Source organism: Amphiura filiformis, chromosome 2, assembly GCF_039555335.1.
Source record: "Amphiura filiformis chromosome 2, Afil_fr2py, whole genome shotgun sequence".
Lineage (NCBI taxonomy): Eukaryota > Metazoa > Echinodermata > Ophiuroidea > Amphilepidida > Amphiuridae > Amphiura > Amphiura filiformis.
The window spans coordinates 40,307,922-40,330,616 of NC_092629.1; the positions used below are offsets into that span (position 1 = coordinate 40,307,922).

Sequence of the window (22,695 nt, forward strand, 5' to 3'; positions counted from 1 at the left end):
AAAAAAAAAAAAAGCCGCGTGCGTGCACGCTTCCTCTGCGTGTAACGCGGGAGGACCCCGGGACCTACCTGAGGGGATCCGAGAGGGACCCAGATGTCGTCAAGCGTGTCACGCTCAGACAACATCTGAGCTCTTCCGCGAGGTGAGCCTATTAGCGGTGCTAACAGCTAGCCTCAACGAGAGCTCCATGGGCCTAGCCCATAGGGTGTCCACTCAGTGCCGGGGGTGGGGCCTGCCACTCCAATCGCTCAGCGATGGAAAGGCAGGGTCCTTTTTTCTCTTTGGATGCTTCTGCGCTACGGTGGAGGACCGTGCAAAGAAGCTACCAACGGAGCACTCTGAAGAAGTCGGAAACTGCCCTTACCATGGGTAGGAGCTCCGACTTCAGCAGGCCGTGCACCACCAACAGTACCCGAGCCCACTACCTCTGCAGCACCCATTTCTGGGAGGCGCAAGGGTAGCACAGGAACAGCTGGCAAGCCCCGAAGAAGAGCAGCGCTCTTCCAAGGGAAGCTAGGCGGAGCATTCCTGGGGGCTCGGCGGTTTTCCACAGGGGATCTCCCAGTGGACGACCGCTTATGGCTTTCGCCCAGAGGTGGGAAACCATCTCTTTGGGCGCCTGGGTATGGTCAGTGGTGAGTGGGGGTTACAGACTGGCAACCCAGTCTCCCCACATTCGTCTGCACATTTCAGAGGTCCACAGTAGTGCCGTCAGACGGCCCCCAGTGTCGGGCACTACTGACAGGGATCACACAGCTTGTCACGAAGAAGGGCCATTGTCCCGGTCTACCCCCGTTCTGCGGGTGATCTTGGAGCCATTGGCTCCAAGGAAGACCGGGCGACGGGAGCCCCATCCGGAACCGCAGGCTGTTGAACAAGTTCTTCAGGCCCAAGAGGTTCAGGGTGGGGACTCTCGCCTCGGTGCTAGCCTGCCCCATCAGGGGTATGGGAACAGCATCACTAGATCTCTCGGACGCCTATCTGCATATGCCAATCGCCTCTCAAGATCGGAGGTATCTGTGCTTCTAGGTACAGGATCAAAATTACCAGTTTGATACCGGCCATCCGGCCTGTCCATCTCTCCCAGGGTGTTTACACTCTTGGTCAGAGCGGTGGCAGCGTACCTGAAGCACAGGGCTGTCAACATCAGTTGCTACCTGGACGTTTGGCTCATATACGGACGCACTCCACTGGAAACTACAGGTCTCATGGGGTTGATAGTCCGTAGGTTGCGGGACCCTGGATTTCTTGATCAGCTCAAAAAAAGTCCAGCATGGTCCCGATGCAGACACCACTATTTGTAGGGGCCCAGATCACCCTCACGGAGGGGATCGCGGTGCCCTCACCCGAGCGGGTGACGAACATGGTGCGGTGTGCCCGACTCTTGGCGAGTCTCGGGCAATACCGCTGTGGCATGGATGAAGGTGGTAGGCCTAATGGCCAGTGTGGTCGCCCTCGCACCGTACTGCCGTTTCTACGTTAGGCTTACCCAACTACACCTTCTAGCCTGCTTGCAGGCCCAGTCGTCACCAATATCCCTCGCGGTTCCGTTGTCGGAGATCGCGAGAGAACTCTGGTGGTGGACCCATCAGCCCAATTTGACCCAGGGTGTCAGGTTTTCCTGCACCCCGGTATGTCACGTAGTGACGACCATAGCGTCAAAACGGGGCTGGGGGGTCCCCATCCACGGAGCCTCCCGTCTCGGGCCTATTGGGGCCATAGAGACAGAGTTTCACATCAACCTCCCTCGCTTACGAGGAGGTGATCGTGGAATCACATACCGTTGTCCTGACGGACAATACAACCGTGGTAGCCTACCCCAACAAACAAGGGGACTCCGTGCCACCACAATTGTGCCTGCATGCACGACACCTGATAGGGTGGTGCAAGTTCAGGCAGATTACGATGAGAGCGATACACATCGCGGGCGTCACCAGCATCCTCACGCACAATCTGTCACGAGGAAGGGTGTCGGGACCAACAGAACAGCCGGTGTACTGCTCAAGGGTCGCGGACCCCCAAGCATTCACCGTGGACGCTCTGTCCATAGACTGGGGAGGGATGACAGCTTATGCATTCCCTCCGATCTCACTACTCATGAGGGTGGTGGCCAAGATCGGGTGGGAAGACTGCATTGTCATTCTGCTAGCGGCAAGGCCGCTGGCACTCCCAGTACCAGATCTACTCCGGATGCCCGGAGCGGAGGTACCAGTCTATCACTAGAGCACCTGCAGTTAGCTGCATGGCCCTTACCAGGAACGCGCAGCGCGAGGGATACTTTTCATCAGAAGCTGTTTTTCTCATCGCCGGGGCTAGGCGGAAGTATACCCCTCGTGCGTATAGCCAGAGTCTGGCTCCATACTACGCTTGGTGCAATGAGACAAATAGCTCTCCCGCTAGAGCCTCTGTGCTGCTAGTTCCGGAGTTTCTGACAGAAAAGTTCCAAGCAAGACTTCAGCGGGCCACTGGGGCCAGCTATAAGTCAGCTATCCTCTCCATTCACCGAGGTTTCGAGGCGAATTAGACTATCATAGCCGATGGTTACCTTATTAGTCTCGCCTCGACGGTATGTTCAACGAGTGTCCGCCAAAAAGGAAAGTGATCCTCCTAAGGGATCCCAACACAGTCTTAGATTACTTTAAGGGTCACCCTTTTGAGCTTCCGTCAAAAGCGACGATCAAATTCGTCACTCTCAATATGGCTTTCCGGTTTGGCGTTGGCTTCGTGACGGCGGTGCTGAGTTGCACACGGTCTTGAGGTTAGCTTCGTGTTCACAAACACTGGAGCGACATTGTTTCGGCGCTCTGTTCTCGTGGTTACTGAACGGCGCGTGCATACCGACATTCGTCCCTCTCCAATCCCCAGGGTTGGGCAAGGTTCGGCTGAAGCCAAAGATAGGCTGGGGTGTCCGATAAGGCGCTGCAGCACTATTTCTTCCAACACAAGCCTTGCGAGGACTCACGACCGCATTCATCACCCTTACAGAGCCTTCCGGTCCAGCCGCTGTCGCAATGGCTGGTCCAGGTGTTGGTGGAGTCCGGGCGATCGCGAAGGTTTCGCGTCCCACGACCCACTCGACACAAGCTATCTCATCATCTTGGGTATACCGTTCGGTTGTCCCTTGAGGAGATCTAGCAGGCGGTGTCCCGAAGCCACCTTCGCCCTTCTCTACGATACTTCCGTTTACGTTAGTAATCAGAGATGGGGCGGGAGGTTTACCGGGACATTGTTCGGGCGATCATAATACGGTGGTGTACGGGTACCAGGTTTTCAGACTATACAGAATACTCAGCATGGTAAGAACCAGTGTCTCTATTCTTAACCACCGAACTTATTAAGTAAGGAGGTTTATGTCTGTGATCGCGTGGTCTTTTTGTTTTCCCGACCGTTGGGGAAAATATTTTCTGACCTCGCGAAAACCATCGTTACCGCTCCGATCCCTGATCAGATGCTGACCAATCTTGTACCTCCATCCGTCGGTTACTTGCTAGATCGATCTTTCAGATGTTGATGCAAGAAGTATCTTAATCAACATCGGAAGCGGTAAGATCATCCGGTGTACTGAGTCTAGTCCAAAACAGAAATGTTTTGTAGACTCATAACCGGAGCGATCTTACCTTTCCGATGTTGATTATTCCCGGACCCCGGCCACCCCCTACAAGTTTGGTCCGAGTAGGGGATCCCAAGTCGGATAAGGGGCGATCAGATGGTGTGACGTCACCTTTTGGGTGAGTCCACCGGGGGATCTGGTTTTTTTTGTTATTTATTCATTTATGTGGGACAAAATGACTATTGGTTTTTCCGCATCTCGGGATCGATGCAAGAAGTATCTTAATCAACATCGGAAAGGTAAGATCGCTCCGGTTATGAGTCTACAAAACATTTCTGTTTTGGACTAATTTGCGGCGCAATTTACGTATTTTGGCCCCAAATGCATTTTTTTGTTGACATTTTAGAAAAAATCTATTGCGATTTTTAATTTTTTTTTTTGCGGATTTGGAGAGTCGCTGGAGTGGACCTAACATCAAGTGCTACATCATTAAAAAAAAATTGAAAAAAATTAAAAATTAAAAAATTAAAAATTGCGTTTAAAAAAAATATTTCCCTTGACCTAGAGCGAGTACTGCAATCATTTGTGATTGATTCTAAAAAATTTACAAAAAAGTTACAAAAAAATTACAAATTTGTATCCAAATGGGACCGATTTGTAACTTGTGTTCACTTCAAAATCTATTTAGGTGTACAAAACCAATGCATTTTTATATCTTCAATAGATTATGCAGTGAACACAAGTTACAAATCGGTCCCATTTTGATACAAACTTGCAATTTTTGGTAACTTTAAATTCAATTTTTTTAAATCAACCACAAATGATTGCAGTACTCACTCTAGGTCAAGGGACTCTCCAAATCTGCGAAATGTATTTAAAAAAAATGATGCAATTTTTAATTTTTTTTATTAAATTAAAAAAAAAAAATTTCAAACTTTTTTAAATGTTGGTAGCACTTGATGTTAGGTCCAGGGACTCTCCAAAAAAATTTTTGCCTCCAAAATCATGTATTCTTAGCAGCCCTATCTTAAGTTATAAATATTTTACTTCCAGTTTTCTTTGTCTATTGTTCAGTTTTTGTTTTCTGTTAATTAGTGCCTTGAGTGCTCTTAATTGAGTGGATATGTGCCTAGTCGCTATTATTATTATTATAACTGTATCTTTTGAGCAAGATTTGCATATTTTTGGACAGTCACTGAAATTTGCCACTCCAAATAATACAGAGAGCTTTTCTGAACGAAATTTGCAGTAAAAAGCGGGTTTCAGTGGTCTCAGCAGAGTTGAGTTGGTGTGGAAGATGACAGTGCTGGTTGAACACTCCATGGTTTCAAGACAAACATAGGCTCTTGGTGTGTAAAATATTTTACTGTTTTACACTGCAAACTACATTGTATAGGACCAGGAGTCATCTTTAGCTCCCGGTCCAGACATATTTTTCAGACTTGAACATCGTATTAAGCTATTAAAAAAAATAACTGAACGTTTTTTTATTAAATTGCTTTTTTAACTAATCAGTCTGTGTACCATTGAACTGAAAAGCAAGAGAATCGATTCAAATAGTTTTTGGATTAAACCAATATATCTTAGGGTAGTGAACCCTGTATTTAAAAAGATTGAGATTGCATACATAGTATATATTTTATGCCGGTGCTGAAATTAATATTAAAAAAATTTTCACATGTAAAAAAGCGCTTTACATTTATTCTGCTGTGGTTAGAGTATGTCAGCTGCCATACGATGCCCTAAGGCATGCTCATACCTTTGGGCGGTGCTCAGTGTACAATATTCATATAACAGCTCCCCATTTTACCCCTGGTGAAAGAGAGGCACGTGAGATAAATCACCTTGCCCAAGTGCACAACACAATGGCACCGCCGAGGCTCGAACATGCAATCCTCCGATTGCAAGGTAAGCCTGTACCGCCACACCCCACTGTACCCCACAAAAGACCAACATCAAAGTACTGAAAATGATGTATCTCTTTTTCCTTCTATTTTCCAGACTTGTATGACGTAATCGTCTGTGCACACAAGGTCTCCGACACAATAACGCAAGTCACATGGCATACGCCTCCAGAACTTGCCCAGGCCGAGTGCGAGATATCCGGTAGGCCAAAAGGTCAGGACGCACAAGGAACGACCGCAGGGGCATTGTTAATACAAACTAATTTACCTAGCAATGGTTCACATAACATTGTTGATGTAACAGTGATGTACATAGTGCAAGTGACTTGCGTACCAGAGGGAGGCGGACAGGATTGGCAGTCAGAGGAACTGACTTTTCTTCCAGGTAAGTAAAAAGATTGTTTACTCCATCCTCCTTATTCCCCTACCTTATTCATGCTGTTGTTTTTCCCTGTACCGCCTTAAATTTTGGTCTCTCATGATTTTCTCCTATTAACCAAAATGTAGGTCTCCAAAATTGAGTATTTCTAACATGCTTACCGTATTTCGTCAAATAAACGCCCCCCGGGGCGTTACATTTTCCCAAGGGGGGCGTATATTCAAGGTCAATTTTAGAATGATAATTCCCGTTAAAATCATTAGGTAAACTAAAAACACGCTAAAATGACGAACTATGAACTAGAAACACTGACTTCTGGCTCACTTCCGGGTTTCTGATCCAGATTTTCGCCAATTATTGACGCTATTATCGACCATGTGCGCAACTTGGTAAGCTTACTACACAAGATAGCATGGAAATATCGGCATTTTTGAAACATCTTGGTTGAAAAAGTGGTGGGGGCGTTTATTTGAGGGGGGGGCGACTATTTGACGAAATACGGTACGTTACTCTGATCGGAGCTGGCTCCAAGGTCTTTGTCATTCACTGTATTTTCCCCACATTTCAAATTGATCCATAGACCTCAAGAACTTTGAAGCCCCATGCAAAAGCATGTAGTTATTTTCTATACTTAAAGGAGGATTTTGTGATCCTAGCATCCTCTTTTTATGACATTTTTCAGTAGATATTCACGAAAAAAGTTTATTCCCAAAATTTCAGTTGATTCCGATTTAGCATTTGCGAGTTATGCATGATTATGTGTGTTACACTGCTCCATAGGCCACCGTGTGTAATTTTGTTCTGATATACCAGAACGAAATTCAAATTTGACGATATTTTTTGCTAAACAAATTAAGAAATTTTTGGTACATAAACATTATGTAGCCAGAGGTTTCCAGTGGTATGAAATCTCAACTTTTTTTTTAAATAGTGGGGGGAGGATGAAGCTGTGCAAGCCTTGAAATAAGCAGACTGGAACCAGGAGCAACCAATCACAAGCCAGATTCATTTAAAGATACATTATATCATGGCCAATTTTAGTAGGCCAGAAATCCGACAATGTCATCCATAGACAACTGTGTTAAGCAAGTTAACTGACATCGAAAGTAAGTAGTCCACTTGGGAAGCTACATTGTAGCAAACAGAGGAGTACGGTGAAAAGATCAGATTTGGAAATCTATCAATTGCACACAAATGCAGACATACTATTTATGCTGCATTTGTGTAACTCGGACTCACCAAACTCTACTCAGGACCCCCTACTTTTTAATTTTCTGCGAGTTCGGGGGTCCATGCGGACACTGGGGTGTTTAGTTCTAGCGCTACCCCTGGTTACCACATCTATGACACTAACAAAGGTGTCAAAATCTGAATTTTAATAATTTTTACGATCCTCCAGATGAGCTAATCACTGATGGGCCTTTAACTAAGCAACCAAATGTTCATTTGAGTGTAGTGAACATTTTATTTTTGTTTTCAAACACAGTATGAATGATCACTTTTTGCATGGTATTTTTTTAGCTTTTCAAAATATATTCCTGGTAGGATCTGGTCTCATAAGGGAATACAATTCATTGGGCCATAAACATATCTTTTTTATATTCTTGAACCAGAGTCAGTATACATTGTACCAGCAATAATATTCACAAACCATAAAATCCAGAAATTAACCTGCTCATCCATGACTTTATAACCACGTTCACACATGCATGATGCAGGTTGCAAATCTTAAGGTTTCAGTGCAGCACACAGGATCACCATTACAGCTTTGGTACCGTACACCAGTGGATCCAGGATTGAGAGAGATAGCAAAGGACTCGCTCTCCTCCCATGACAAGAAACAAAATGATGTGTTATCAAAAAAGAAGAGGATAATTTATGTTGGATCAAAAATAACATTTCTGTATGCTATTTTCAACTTGTCTGGGCAGTCCAGTAGAGTAAAAATTTTTTCTCATGTTCAAAAGTATCAAACATACTTTTGATTTTAGGTGGAGTGGCTTGAACAGTTTTGTAGACACATCTTTTAACTTTTGAAACCTTGTGTGATTGAACCCTTGAGTGATTGAAAACTTGAGTGATTGAAACCTTGAGTGATTGAAACCTTGAATGATTGAAACATTGGGTGATTAAAACCTTGAGTGATTGAACCCTTGAGTGATTGAAACCTTGAGTGATTGAAACCTTGAGTGATTGAAACATTGAGTGATTAAAACCTTGAGTGATTGAACCCTTGAGTGATTGAAACCTTGAGCGATTGAAACCTTGAGCGATTGAAACCTTGAGTGATTGAAACATAGAGTGATTGAAAGTTTTGAAACAGAGAGTGATTGAAACCTTGCACTTCTCATGCTCGTGTGAACACAAAGTGTGATTATCCTATTTGAAGTTAACCTGTTTTCAATGACTTTGTTCCTTCAGGTTCACTTATTTTGACACAATTTGGGTTTACTGTTGACAATTCCATTATTATTATTAAAATAACGTAGGGTGGTTGTCAGTTATTGGAGCGTGTGTCAGTGTTTGCTTTTTGTATGGATATGTATGTGTGTGTCTCCGGTAAAAAAGATATTAGAGATTTTAAACCAGAATTCAGAACTTTTTGCACTTTTAATTCCAGTGCATAACTGCATTTTTAGCCAATTAGCTTATTTTATTTTATTCACAGAAAATACTTTTTTGAAAAAGCAAAATATTTTTGCGCCACAATATATTTTGGATTTGAGAAGAATCATCATGTTTGTGACATGTAATTTTTTGTGAAACTGATAGACCATTTGACATATGATGACATTGCCTGGTGCACGGATTATGGCAATTTCCATTGTTCTTTGCCCTGCAGTGTGCGTATGCATCGTAGTTTGCTCAGGGCATGTGCATTTTAAATCGACCACCACATTTCATATAGTACAAGAAAGCCATTGAACAGTGTAGCGGTTCATTCAAGCATATCGATAGACCAGTCCCTCGTCTTTGTTGATAAACAATGACATTAAGTGGTCTATAGGAAGAGAAGTATTTGCGAGCATGAAAATTTAAGGAATCCATGTCACATGCAAAATTCAAAAAATTTCATGCAAATGAACATTTAATGCTTTGCAGTTTAATTCAATTCACTTCAATTTAGCTTTCTTTCCATAATAAACCCACCAGAAAGAAAGAGACAAAATACTTAAAGACAGATGTAACGATAATGGAGGGAATTGTTGAACGACCAACAAGGCCAGCATTGTCCACCTGCTCAAAGAATTACTCCTAAGATGAGATAAGATACAGTTTGTATTTTTTCTTGAAAGTTTTCCAGTTAAACATTTTCCACCCCTTTACTAAATCTTTGCAATTACTGTGTAGGTTGTGTGTGCATCTTTAAAAGCCCAACTGAATGAACAGTGTGACAGAATACGATACTCCAAAAGAAATTATTTTTTCCCGCAAGAGAAAGGTGCAGTGAAACTGTTTTATATGCAGAGCAAGGAGTCTGTCCTGGAGACACTGTGGTGTGTGAGTAGGGTTGGCATTTCCTGTGCCAAAAGACTTTCACTGATGAGTTCTGCATTGAATACAGATTTTTCAATTCATCAGATCTAACACTGTTGGGAGATGCTAAATGAACTCTATGCATACAATGGGCTGTGCCATTTGAAATCTGTCATACCCCTGTGGAAGATTTAAGAAAAGTCTTCCGCAGAGGGGGTATGTTTTTAAATGACTTAGCTAGGGATAATTATTTCGAAACTCGAAATCCATACTCCGCCTGTTTATAGATTTAGTTTTCCTATAGAAATTTTCCTCAACTGGAGTGAGTACTTCAAATGTAAGTTACATAGTTGTCTATTCTATTTGAAACCCTTACCCCCTCTGTGGAAGACTTAAGCTTCTTCCACAGTGGGAGTGTGGATTTCAAATGGAATAATTTAGCTAAATTGAGAGGTTACATGCAAATCATCCCTGGAGACGAAAGATGTGCAAGTGACATCGCAGTATCGCACACAAAACCGCTGACTGTATACAAAATGCATACAATTACAACTTCGCAGGTATAGTATTGAGAAAACTTGTCTTCTCTGAACATGAAAGTCAGGCCTGGGAAAATGAGGAATCCACTAATCTGATTCGGAGGGAATTTTTAGATTTGGAGGGAAATTTTGGAATTTGGGAAGAAATTTTGTTTCCCAGTAAAGAAATACATGCGAAATGTTGCTGTCTTTGTGTGAAATTTGGCTTATCTTCGCGGAAAATAAACACATTTTCCAGGCTTGATGAAATTATTATTCAAATGAGCTATTCCATTTAAAATTCACACTACCCCTGTGGAAGATTTAGCTAAAGTCTGCCACAGAGGGAGTATCAATTTTGAATAGATTAGACAATTGGGTAACTTCCATTTAAAATTACTCACTCTAGGAAGATACATTGTAGGTAAAGCCATATAATACAGGGGGAGTATGGGCTTCAAAATGATTAACTCTGACCAATTTCATTTGAAAAACATACTCCATCCTATGGAGTGTGGAAGGTATTTCCAAAATCTTCCACAGGGGGAGTGTGGATATCAACTGGAATAGCCAAATGGCTGCTGATTCCTTGTAAAACAAAGGGAGCTTTAATCGATGATGATGTCCTTTTTCATGTCTCACATCTCCTGAAGATGATATGCACAATCTGTCTAATGTATAAACAAGAAACTCGATAGCTGTAAGTACTTATCAACCAAAGTGCTCTCTCATTTCAAATGGCATTTAACCTGCATTTCTTTTTCTTGTTTATGGTCCATTCAGTGGTCCAGCAAAGTGTAAAATATTACAATTGTGTAAGAAAATTGCTTGAAAATGAAGTATTTTATAGTCATTGAAATTGTTCAAATTAAAAATTTGGCATAAAACAAGGAAATTGACTAAGTTGAAGCCCCATGCGACATAATCTGGTCTATGGGGGCCAAAGGAGGCATTTTTGAAAATTGAGTTACTATAATTATTACCTTACATTACAAACATTAAGCTAGTAACACCAAAGGTCTAGCACACTTGGTTATGAAGTTTTGTGGTACCTATTTTCTTCTATGTATTTTATTGTTAAATTTTGACCCCATATTTTTGCCTTTATCTCAATTTCAAATTTGCTGCCTTTGGCCCCCATGGACCAGATCATGTCACATGTATGTGAATTCTTTCCTGTGCAAGAAAAGCTTTATAACTGGACAGAAACATACTCCAGTCTGTTCATCATTAATTTCTGAAGCAAATTCAAGTTTGATATTAGCATTTGCTCTGTCACATAAAGAAATACATTTAGAATTGTGGGATTGTTGCTATATTTTTGTCTGAATTTATATGAAATCAAGGTTGCTAATTATGATTTTACTTTCATGTTTTTAAAAACAAAAACTGATTGAAAAATAATGTACAAGTATGGATTTACTAGAAATTTCATGTGGTTTCTTTAATAGATAATAAATTTTACAAGCCCCAGCAAGCTTAAATTTGGATTCTACAGTAATCTGCAGCCTGAGTGTTCATTACCACATTCATACATGTACGTAGTCATGAATGTATTCAGATCATGTGCGCTCAAATTCACTTATGGGGCTTGGGCAGAGCCAATTAAGTGTGTATGATCAGAAAGCGGTGACTTTCTGAAAGCTTTAAAGTAACATCAACCAGATTTCATTATTTTTTCACTTACGGGGCTTGGGCAGAGCCAATTAAGTGTGTACATGTATGCTCAGAAAGCGGTGACTTTCTGAAAGCTTTAAAGTAACATCAACCAGATTTCGTTATTATTTTTTTCTCACCGGCTTGGTTATTTAAAGAAAATTGTGAATCTTAACAAGCAGTAGCATGATACTGTGTGTTCATTTGTAGCCTGGAGATATTTTAACAAGTCATATACCAAGACCCCAGCGATGATATCTTCCCATAATGCATTTCTCCCATTTCAAAAAAAAAATTATTATATACGCTATCTATAATTTGGATTACCTCAAGTTCAGTAGTGACGTTAATGCTTTTTTGTGGATGCGCCGTAAACGTGCCGACAAACCGGCCCTGTACGCATGCGTGTACACTCAGCGTGTTTAACTTTACGTGTGCGATTTGATACTGCGGTGAGCGTAATACGCACATACGTCACTACCAAACTTGAGGTGAACCAAATTATAGTGCAACATGGGTCGATAGTGACGGAATGTACCTCAACCAACAGAGCACATCCAGATCTTGCAAAATATGTTATTTCTTGAAGTCCTATCAACCCACTCTCTCAGTCGGGGTTGTTCCATCCAGTGCACTTACCCACTTCTCACGTCTGTCAAAGGGAACATCCTCGCGGAATCCCTATTGGTTTGTACAGGGCCTTTCAGCATGTTCAGTTCAAGTCAATTGTCTCAGCAGCACAGAAAATTTATCTTGTCTTTGATAATTATTTAAAGTTGATTTCCCTAAAAGAAATCCAACTTTTGGTATTGTTTCATCAAGAAGTATTAAATTTATTTCATTGCATGTTTTATGATTTCCCCCATTGAGTACAAGTGTTCCCTTCGTGTCCGAGGGGGTGAGATGGAACAGCCAAATCTCGGCAAAACCAACCAATGGGAAAAAGCGATCTATCGCAAGTGACGTCATGCGGATCAACAGAATGTTTAGCCAGTCTATTCTCCACATGAAAACAAAGGGAACATGTACAAAGTAATGGGAGAATCATTTGATGAAATGAGGTGATGTATCACGTTGCAAAGGATTCTGGGAAGGGTAAGATATCTTCTCTGCCAAGAACTAAAAATATCTCATTTCCATGGCATGGTTCCATAAGCTCCATTCAATACCTCATAGCTCAAACATTGACCTCAAGTTGTGGAGTATGAGTTTTTGTACCCAACATGTTCAAAGATTGTTCTGCGCCTGTACAAACTTTGAAGGTTAGTGAACTCTGTCCTGACAGATGAGTTTGTTTCATATCTAGGGATGCATATTTTTTAGAAGAGCCAATTAGTCAAAAGGTGGTGACTTTCTGAAAACTTTCAAGAAATGTCAGCAAGAATTAGCTATATTTTTTTATCAATTTGGAAGATGCTCAATTATTGTTATTCACAAGCAGTTTTAGCCTGGAGATATTTGAAATATTTTTGTTCTAAAATCCCAAAATGTCTTATTTCCAATTGGATTGTCCCAAACAACACTCATCGTCAGTGTTCTAGCCATGCTGGTGGGGGATATCCAGCACAGAGTCTTCCCGACTGGCACTAAGCTTAAATATATTGGTCACCGACCTGCACAAAAAATCTTTGAAAACACAGAAAATACACATGTTACAACCAAAATGTTGTGTTTTTTACTTGAGAGAACAGTTAGAGATGAATTTGTCTGTGGTGTTGCTGTGTGTAAGGAGGGAGAAGAGCTACAATGTAGTACACCACGGATGGATTCATCCCTTAATCTCCCTACACGGACAAATTCATCCCTTAATCTCCCTACACGGACAAATTCATCTTTTAATCTCCTCCTTACACACAGCCGGCTCTAAAATCGTGCTGGCTATAACTCTGGTCATCATCGCTAAAACATTGACCTCAATTTGATTTGCGAGTTTTTGTACCCAACAACATGATCAAAGATTGTTCTGCGCCTGGACCAGCTTTGGGGTTGGCTAACTCTGCATGTTTGATATAGGGACATTTATTGTGAAGAGTCAATTTAGTCTACACGATCAGAATGCGGTGACTTTCTGAACGCTTAGTAGCGTCTGCCAGAATGCAATAAATTAGATGTTTTTTGTCACCAATTTGGAAAATGTACAATTATTATTCACAAGCAGTAGCATATACCATGTTCAGTTTTAGCCTGGAGATATTTTTTAAAATATTTTCATTCTAAGATAAGAACCAAAAATGTCTTTATTTTCAATGGGATAGTCCCAAACAACATTCATTATAGCTAAATATTGAATTCAACTTAATACACAAATGTATGAGTTTTTGTACCCAACATGTTCAGAGATTGTTCTGCACCTTTTAAACAAACTTTGAGGATAGCGAACTCTGTCCTGATGCATGTGTATGTTGTATGTCTAGGGATATAAATTTTGTGAAAAGCCAATTAGTCAAAACCGGGGTGACAGCCAGAACAGAATTCACTATATTGTACTGCACCTGTACAAACTTTGGGGTTGGCTAACTCAGTCCATCCTGACTGATGAGTATCAGTGGATGAGTATGTTGCATGTCTAGCAGGGTTGTACATTGTAGCTAGAGAATTTTTAGTGCCAGGTGGTATTTGAGGGAATTTTTAGTGAAATTGACAATTTTATTGAAAATTGCCGAAATATGGCCAAATTCTAGTGGATTTTGCAATTTTTGACATTTGAGTGCTGGGTGCTAGAGCTTAATTGTTTATCAGTGGTGGGCTCTGAGTGCTGGACTCTGCCGCCTGCCATCCCTGATGTCTAGGGATATACATTATTGTGAAGAGTCAATTAGCCTACATAATCAGAATGCGGTGACTGTCTACACTTTAAGGTCTGCCAGAATTCGCTATATTTTTGTCACTAATTTGGAAGACGCTCACTTATTAGCAAACAGTACAGTAGTATGATACATTCAGTTTTAGCCTGGAGATATTTTAAAGTTAAATTTTGCTTTCTAAATAAGAACCAAAAATGTCTTGACTCAGTACACCGGTCGATCTTACCGCTTCGATGTTGATTAAGATACTTCTTGCATCGATCCCGAGATGCGGAAAAAACCAATAGTCATTTTGTCCCACATAAATGAATAAATAACAAAAACCCCGATCCCCGAGTGGACTCACCCATTCGGTGACGCCACACACGATAATCATCCTTATCCTCCTTGGTTTCTAGATGAGATAGACGTGTGGATTTTTCTTTACCAACGCTAAGTATCATTACGAACCAAAGGATTTAGATATACAGTTTGTTTGTTACACCTGAGGTAAAAACCAACCAGTATAGTACGCTAGGGAGATAGTTTTGACGACATTTTTCGCTAGAAAAGTGACAAAAACGATCCAAAAACTTAGCTTGTATGAGTGTTTCCGTTCAGATACGGAACACACGTTTTCAAAATGGCCGCCTTAGGACGCCATTTTATTTTTGTTCTCACGTAAAACAACTATAGCAGACTAGTAAGTTACAATAGATGTTTGTACAGTACTGTGTATACATGTATGGTGAGTGATTATCGCTATGTTTATGGTGTGCTCTATCGTTATATCTTTCAGTACGCGTCTGATGACGAGTTACTGCTAAGAGTTCGGTGGGTTTCCGAAGGGACCAGCCTGACAAATCTATACCAAAAGGTTTTCAGTTTTCATCCCTTTGTACATATATTTTTATATCATACCACTACATCAGCGTCAGCCACTGTGCGTGTGGGTCTGTTTATTGGGCTTGAGCTTGTGTTCGGGGGTAGTGCTATCGCTCCCGATTACTACAATGTCCAGGCCTTGTCAATCATGCCCTTCCCTTGTGGCAGAGTGGGACCCGCATCCACTCTGCTACACCCACAGGGATTGCTCTAAATCAAATAAGTGTGCTTCCTTTTGCATAGGCTTATCGGACATCCACTTGAGGATTTAGAAAGTAGCGCTTCGCTTGGGTCTTCGACACAGACAGAAGACGAAGACTAAGAAACAGAAGCCTACAGGTAAGATTGATATGGTAGGTCCTCGCGAGGCCAGGCAAGGGCCACGCTAAGGTAACCTCTGGGGCTCCGGTCCCGGGCAAGCAGGCGGACCCTCCGGGGACTGCTAGCGAGCCCGAAGGCCTAGCAGCCAGCGAAAGCACTGACTTAACGTCTAAGCTAGTAGCAGGCAGCAGGGCGGTACTTGCCCTAACAGGCGAGTACCAGTCTACCAGTGAGATCTCTAGCGAGTTTCTTGCAGGTGGACACCCGTCTATTGCTGGCGAACGGCGGGTCTAGCACCAGCGAAGTAGCCGGCGGCGGACAGTATGCCAAGGGTACCCGGGCTTGCCTGGGTTGAATCTTAGCATACAGCGTGCGAAACGGACCTCCGGGCTTGCCTCGGCCGGTCTGGAGCACGCAGCGTGCCAGTGTCCCCCCGGGCTTGCCTGGGTTGATCCACGGCACGCAGCACGCCTTTCGTTCCCCGCGAGGGTCGAATGAAAACGTGCATGGGTTTAGCAGAGACGATACCGGGCTAACGCTTGGTGTAGTCTTAGCAGAACCAACTGGGGTTGTCACACGGCAGCGTTCCATGGCGGGACCGCCGAGTGATGCCCTGGGCCTTGGAATGGCTGCCGGCTGTCCTCCGGGACTGGCTAGCGGCTATACCGGGGTTGGGCTCGCAGTCTCTCACGGGACAGCGACCCAAGTGCAAACGGTGGCAGCTACCGAGACGAGCTACGGCTCGACTTCAGTGGTAGCCACTATGCACGCGCCCATAGCTGCCGTGAGTGGTCCGCCACACACAGCGACCTTGGGCGAGGCTCAAGAGGTTAGGGTAGGTAGTTTGAACAGCCTGGCTGATCAACAACCCACTTATGTCCTCGAGAGCCAGCAGAGCGTGGGTGATCCATTACAGTCAATGGGTCGATTACCCTCTTATGATCGATCACTATCTATTCAGCGGAGCATGGCTCCATTGATTGATACTACCTATTCAGGTAGCGAGGTGACTGATCGGGGGTATACACGCTCAGCTACCCGTGATACTAGGCAAGCTCCTTTTAGCCAAGGGACAGCCAGTATAGCGGGGTACCCATACACACGGCTTGATCCTCTAGCGGGGAACGCTGTGAGGCATGGGTACAGTGGTACGCAGCCGGAAGCCCTACCGGGCACCTACACTACAACCACGCAGGTACCGCAGTACTCGTACTGGTAACAACAGTCTCTGTGGCAACAGGGGGGAGGCGGTACTGGTACTGCCGCTCCATGGGGTTTCCCTGGTGGCGGATCCTTTCAGGGTCAGCTACCGACAGGGTATACCCCGTGGTATCCGCCGCAGGGTGGTTTCTTCCACGGTCTAGCACCGTGGCAAGTGCCGCCTAGCGATGGGCAAGCAGTACCACCAGCTGTTACCCAGGCTGGGCGGCGAGTGGCTAACCCTGATACAGCTCAGGGTAGGCCGCACGCGCTGCTATGGCTAGGGCGACAGCAGCGAGAGCGTCGGGATCCCGGGTGCTATGGCTAGCATCTCGGGGTCTGGCGGAGTACTCCCTCTTCTGCTGGTGTTCAGTTGGCTAGCCACACGGTGGCGACACCTCCCTGTCCACCTTCAGATGCCCGTCGTCAGATCTCTTCCTCATCAGAGAGTGAGTCAGAGTCTGAAGGCGAGGGAAAGGAGTCGGAAGATGAAACCAGTAGCGACTCACAGTCTGATGAGGCTGTGCAGGTAGCTTCAGGTATCCTTCCCCGCTGCCCGTGAGGAACTCGCTAGCAATGGTCTGCCTCATGGACACCGCTGAGGTGATGAGCCGTGTGGCCCAAGGTTTGGGCCTGGCTTTCTCTCAGGAGGAGTCCGTTCAGGAGGACCAGGGCATCTTTTCAGTAGGATGCCCAGCTAGCGGCCCACACAAGTGTCGCCTGCACTTGCATTCCCGGCGGACCTCAAGGGTAGGTTTCAGGGGCTGTCAGGCTCGCTGGAGCTTCGACGCCCGCGTGCTTGCACGCTTCCACTGCGTGTTTCGCAGGAGGACTACTGAAACCTACCTCAGGGTCCCTGACATGGATCCAGAGCGTTGCCAGCGCCTGCCGCTAGCGGCCAAGGCGCCGGGTCGCTCTCCCCAGTGGGAGGAGGAGTTAAAGCTCATCGATAAGCGAGCACGCTCGCTTATCAGAGTCTCTAGCGTCGCTACCACGCTTGCCGAGCACCTCGGTAGGAAGGTAGCGAACGACCACGGGCAACGTCGAACTCTTCCGCGAGGTTAATCTGTTAGCGGTGCTAACAGCTAACCTCAACGAGAGTTCTATGGGCCTAGCCCATAGGATGTCATCTCGCCGCCGGAGAATGCCTGTCTGTCCCTCCAGTCAACTTACGGCTCCGACTTTGCTGAAGCAATGAAGAAGTCAGACTCGGTGGGACAGGGGCTACTCTTTGGACAGGCCTTTTGCGCCACGGTAGAGGACCGGGCAAAGAAGGCCACCAATGAGAGCACTCTGAAGAAGTCAGAGGCTGCCCTGACCAAGGGAAGGGCAGTAAGGCGAAGAAGAAGCACAAGAAGAAGAAGTCTTCTAAGCGTTCTTCAGCGCCAGCTCCGCTTCAGCAGGACGCGCACCACAGACTACACCCGAGCCGAGGCTACTCCAGCACCTCCCAAGAAAACTGGGAAGCGCAAGAGTAGTGCTGGATCGTCTGGCAAGCCCCCTAAGAAGAGCGGGTCGTCGAAGGGAGGCAAACCAGAGCGGTCCTGAGGGCACGGCGGTCGACAGTCCATGCCGGCAGGTTTGGACTTCCACAGGATTCCCCTGTGGGCGGCCGCTGAGCATTACGCCCAGAGATGGCATGCCATCTCACCGGCGCCTGGGTATTGTCAGTGGTCAGTGGGGTTACAGGCTGGAATTTACCAGCCACCCTCGTGGCGCCTGCACGATTCAGAGGTCCACGGTAGTGCCGCCAGACGGCCCCCAGCGTCGGGCACTACTGTCAGAGGTCACTCAGCTTCTCACGAAGCAAGCGATTGTCCCGGTCTACCCCCCCCTTTCACCAAGGGGTTTTGGAGCACGCTTTTTCTGGCTCCAAAGAAGACCGGCGACTGGAGGCCCATTCTGAACCTCAAGCCGTTGAACGAGTTCATCAGGCCCAAGAGGTTCAGAATGGAGGACTCTCGCTTCGGTGCTAGCCTGCCCCATCAAGGGTATGTGGGCGGCATCGCTAGATCTCTCGGACGCATATCTGCATGTTCCGATCGCACCTCAAGATCAGAGGTTTCTACGCTTCAAGGTACAGGGTCAAACTTACCAGTTTCGATGCCTGCCATTCGCTTGTCCACCTCCCCAGAGTGTTTACACTCCTGGTCAGGGCGGTGGCAGCGCACCTGAAGCGCAGGGGAGTCAACATGTGTTGCTACCTGGACGATTGGTTCATTTACGGACGCACCCGCTGGAGACACAGTGTCTCGTGGAGTTAGTAGTCCGTGACGGTGCGGGACCTGGGATTTCTGATCAACGTCAAGAAATCCAATTTGGTCCCGACGCAGACACCACTATTCTTAGGGGCCCAGATCAACCTCAAGGAGGGATCGCGCGCCTCACCCGAGAGGGTGACGAACATGGCGAGGTGTGCCCGACTCTTGGCCGAGTCAGAGGGGCACCCGCTGTGGCATGGATGAAGGTTTTGGGCCTTATGGCCAGTATGGTAGACCTCGTGCCGCATGCCGCTTTCACATGAGGCCTATACAACTACACCTTCTAGCCTTTTACAGGCCCAGTCGTCACCCAATATCCCTCGCGGTTCCGATGTCGGAGATCGCGCGAGAGGAACTCTGGTGGTGGACCCATCAGCCCAATTTGACTCAAGGTGTCAGGTTTCCTGCACCAGCGGTGCCACGTAGTGACGACCGACGCGTCAAAGCTGGGCTGGGGGCCACATCCACGGGACTCAGTCTCGGGCCTATGGTCGGCCACGGAGACGGAGCTCCATATCAACCTTCTCGAACCATCGGCAGGGGAGAGAACTCTCCAGCATTACGAGAAGGTGCCCGGGGGGCCCCATATCGTTGTCCAAACAGACAACACAACCGTGGTGGCCTACCTCAACAGACAAGGGGCACCAGGTCACCACGTTATGCCTGCACGCACTTCGCCTGATAGGGTGGTGCAAGGCCAGGCAGATTACGTTGAGAGCGATGCACATAGCGGAGTCACCAACATCCTCGCGGACGATCTGTCACGAGGAAAGGTGTCGGGACCTACAGAATGGTCCCTTGCTCCGCAGGTCGCCCAGACGATCTTCGAGGTGATGTACCACCCCTCGATAGATTTGTTCGCATCTCATCGAAATCATCAGCTGCCGGTGTACTGCTCAAGGGTCGCAGACCCACAGGCATTCGCCGTGGACGCTCTGTCCGTAGACTGGGGAGGAATGACTGCTTACGCTTTCCCCCCGATCTCACTGCTCGCAAGGGTAGTGACCAAGATCGGGAGGAGGATTGCAACGTCATTCTGATAGCACCATTCTGGCGAAACACCTGTGGTTTCGACCGATGGTGGATCTACTAGCGGCACAGCCGCGAGTACTCCCCCGAGTTACCAAATCTACTCCGGATGCCCGGAGGAGAGGTACCAAGTCTACCACTAGAGCACCTGCAGTTAGCTGCATGGCCCTTATCAGGAACGTGCGGCGGAGGGAGGCTTTTCATCAGAAGCTGCTTCTCTCATCGCCGGGGGTAGACGCGCGTCTACCCTCCGTACGTCTAGTCCGCGTCTGGCTCCCTACTACGCATGGTGCGATGAGAGAAATACATCTCCCACTAGAGCCCCTGTGCCTCTAGTGGCAGATTTTCTGACAGAAAAGTTCAGGTCAGGACTTCAGCAGGCAACGATAGCCAACTACAAGTCAGCCATTCTCTCGATTCATCGGGATTTGAAGACGGGTCGACTATCAATTCAGATGGGTCCCTAAGTCTTCTTCTCGACGGTATGTTCAACGGCGCCCGCCGAAAGGAAGGTGGTCCCTCCATGGGACCTCAACACAGTCTTGGAGTATATTAAGGGTCCCCTTTGAGCCCCTGTCAAAAGCGACCCTTAAATACGCCACTCTTAAGGCGGCCTTTCTTCTGGCGTTGGCCGGACGGCGCTGCTTTCGGAGTTGCACGCAGTCTCAAGTCAGCCTCCGTGATTTACTAACAACGGAGCGACGCTGTTTCTTCGCCGGATTTCCTTGCAAAAATGAGCGGCAAGTACATTCCGACACTCGCCCTCTTCCTACCCAGTATTGGGCAGGGTTCGTCAATAGCCAAGACAGGTTGTGGTGCCCGGTGAGGCGCTACAGCACTACCTTGGCGAACACAAACCTTAAGAGGGGCTCATGACCGCTTATTTATCACCCACGCCAGAACCGCACGGTCCAGCCGCTAAACAGACTCTGGCACGGTGGCTGGTCCAGGTGTTGGTGGACTCGGGCGGCAAAAGACGCCGCCCCAAGGCCCACTCAACCAGATCTATCTCATCTTCGTGGGCCTACCATAGGGGGTCCCCATTGAAGAGATTTGTCAGGCTGTGTCCTGAAAGAACCCGTCGTCCTTTTCCACGGTTTACTACAAAAACGTAAACCAACGACCAGGCGATAAGTTCACCAGGGCTGTTCTTGGGAGATAACATGGTGGTTGGGTATCAGGTGTTTTATGGACAATCAGAATTCCAACATGGTAAGAACCAGTGTTTCTATTCTTAACCACTGCACTTTCAGTTCAGGGTTTTTGTCTGTTCACGTAGTCTTTCTGTGTCCCGGCCGTGAGGGGGGGAAATAGTTTGACCTCGCGATTACCATGCTACCCACTCTCCCGATCCTTATCAGATGCTGGCCAATCTTGTACCTCCATCCGTCGGTTACTTGCTAGATCGATCTTTCAGATGTTGATGCAAGAAGTATCTTAATCAACATCGAAGCGGTAAGATCGACCGGTGTACTGAGTCTAGTCCCAAACAAAAATGTTTGGTAGACTCATAACCGGTGCGATCTTACCTTTCCGATGTTGATTATCCGACCCGCCGCCCCCTACAAGTTTGGCGAGTAGGGGCTGCCCAAGTCGGTTAAGGGATGATTATCGGATGTGATGTCACCGAATGGGTGAGTCCACTCGGGGGATCGGGGTTTTTTTGTTATTTATTCATTTATGTGGGACAAAATGACTATTGGTTTTTTCCGCATCTCGGGATCGATGCAAGAAGTATCTTAATCAACATCGGAAAGGTAAGATCGCACCGGTTATGAGTCTACCAAACATTTTTGTTTGGGACTAATTTGTAATGGAATTGTCCCATTCAACATTCATCGTAACTCAAACATTGACCTCAATTTCCAGAGTATTTGTCCTGAGTATGTATGTGTTTGACCATAGACTAGAGTCCGAAGTTTACCGTTTTCTAAAATCCATTTTCCGTGTTGTAAAATTTGTAAATCTGTGTCATGAATAAAGCTTAAAATGTATAAACAACAATATTAATGTCACAATAAAGTGTTCGATATCGCGATCAATATGCCCTGATTGGAATATTCTCACGATAACAGGCCGACTATTACAATGTTTGGAGGGATATAGGGGTTCATGCCTTGGTAATATACCTTTATTTCGGTTTTATTATCATAAAAATTGACATACACAACTCATGATTGTTTTTAACATTTATTTCTCTTATCTTTTAACAATTTTTGTAACATAATACAAAAATGTCATTTTCCGTGTTGTACCTCTGATTCCGTGATTTTCTTCCGTTTTCCGTAAAACGGAAAACTTCGGACTCTACCATAGACCATTAAAAAAACCCACTGTCTGTAGTTTATTGATGATTTAAAAAAAAAGTTTTTCTAAACCTCACACAAACTGTAACCCATCCCTAAAATTAACCCATTAATTATCATATTTTGTGCATTTGAACTCCTCATATCTTATTCATGTTTTAGCGTAGAGATATTTTAATGAAAGCATAAATATTTTTTTTTCATTAAACGTTATTATTACCGTAGCCTGGGGATTATTGTAAAAGATCTGTGAGTGCAAGTATATTGGGAGCATAATTGATCAATTATCTGCAATTTGTAAAAAAGTCGCATCTAGAGAGAAAACACATAGCCAGCGGCTATATGCAAAGAAGATATCTTACACTTACCACAATGCATTTCCCCTGTAATGATTTGCTATTCAGTACAACATGGGTTGACGATAGT

The 22,695-nt window shown here is 45.4% G+C and overlaps 1 protein-coding gene across 1 annotated transcript in view; it reads left to right on the plus strand.

The window, feature by feature from the left end:
• Positions 1–22,695, plus strand: part of LOC140146214 (uncharacterized) — a 49,323-nt gene that overhangs the window by 5,903 nt on the left and 20,725 nt on the right. Inside the window, exon 2 of the mRNA XM_072167997.1 lies at positions 5,552–5,839. Within this exon, the coding sequence (XP_072024098.1) occupies positions 5,552–5,839 (288 nt within the window). The remainder of the gene's footprint in view (positions 1–5,551; positions 5,840–22,695) is intronic.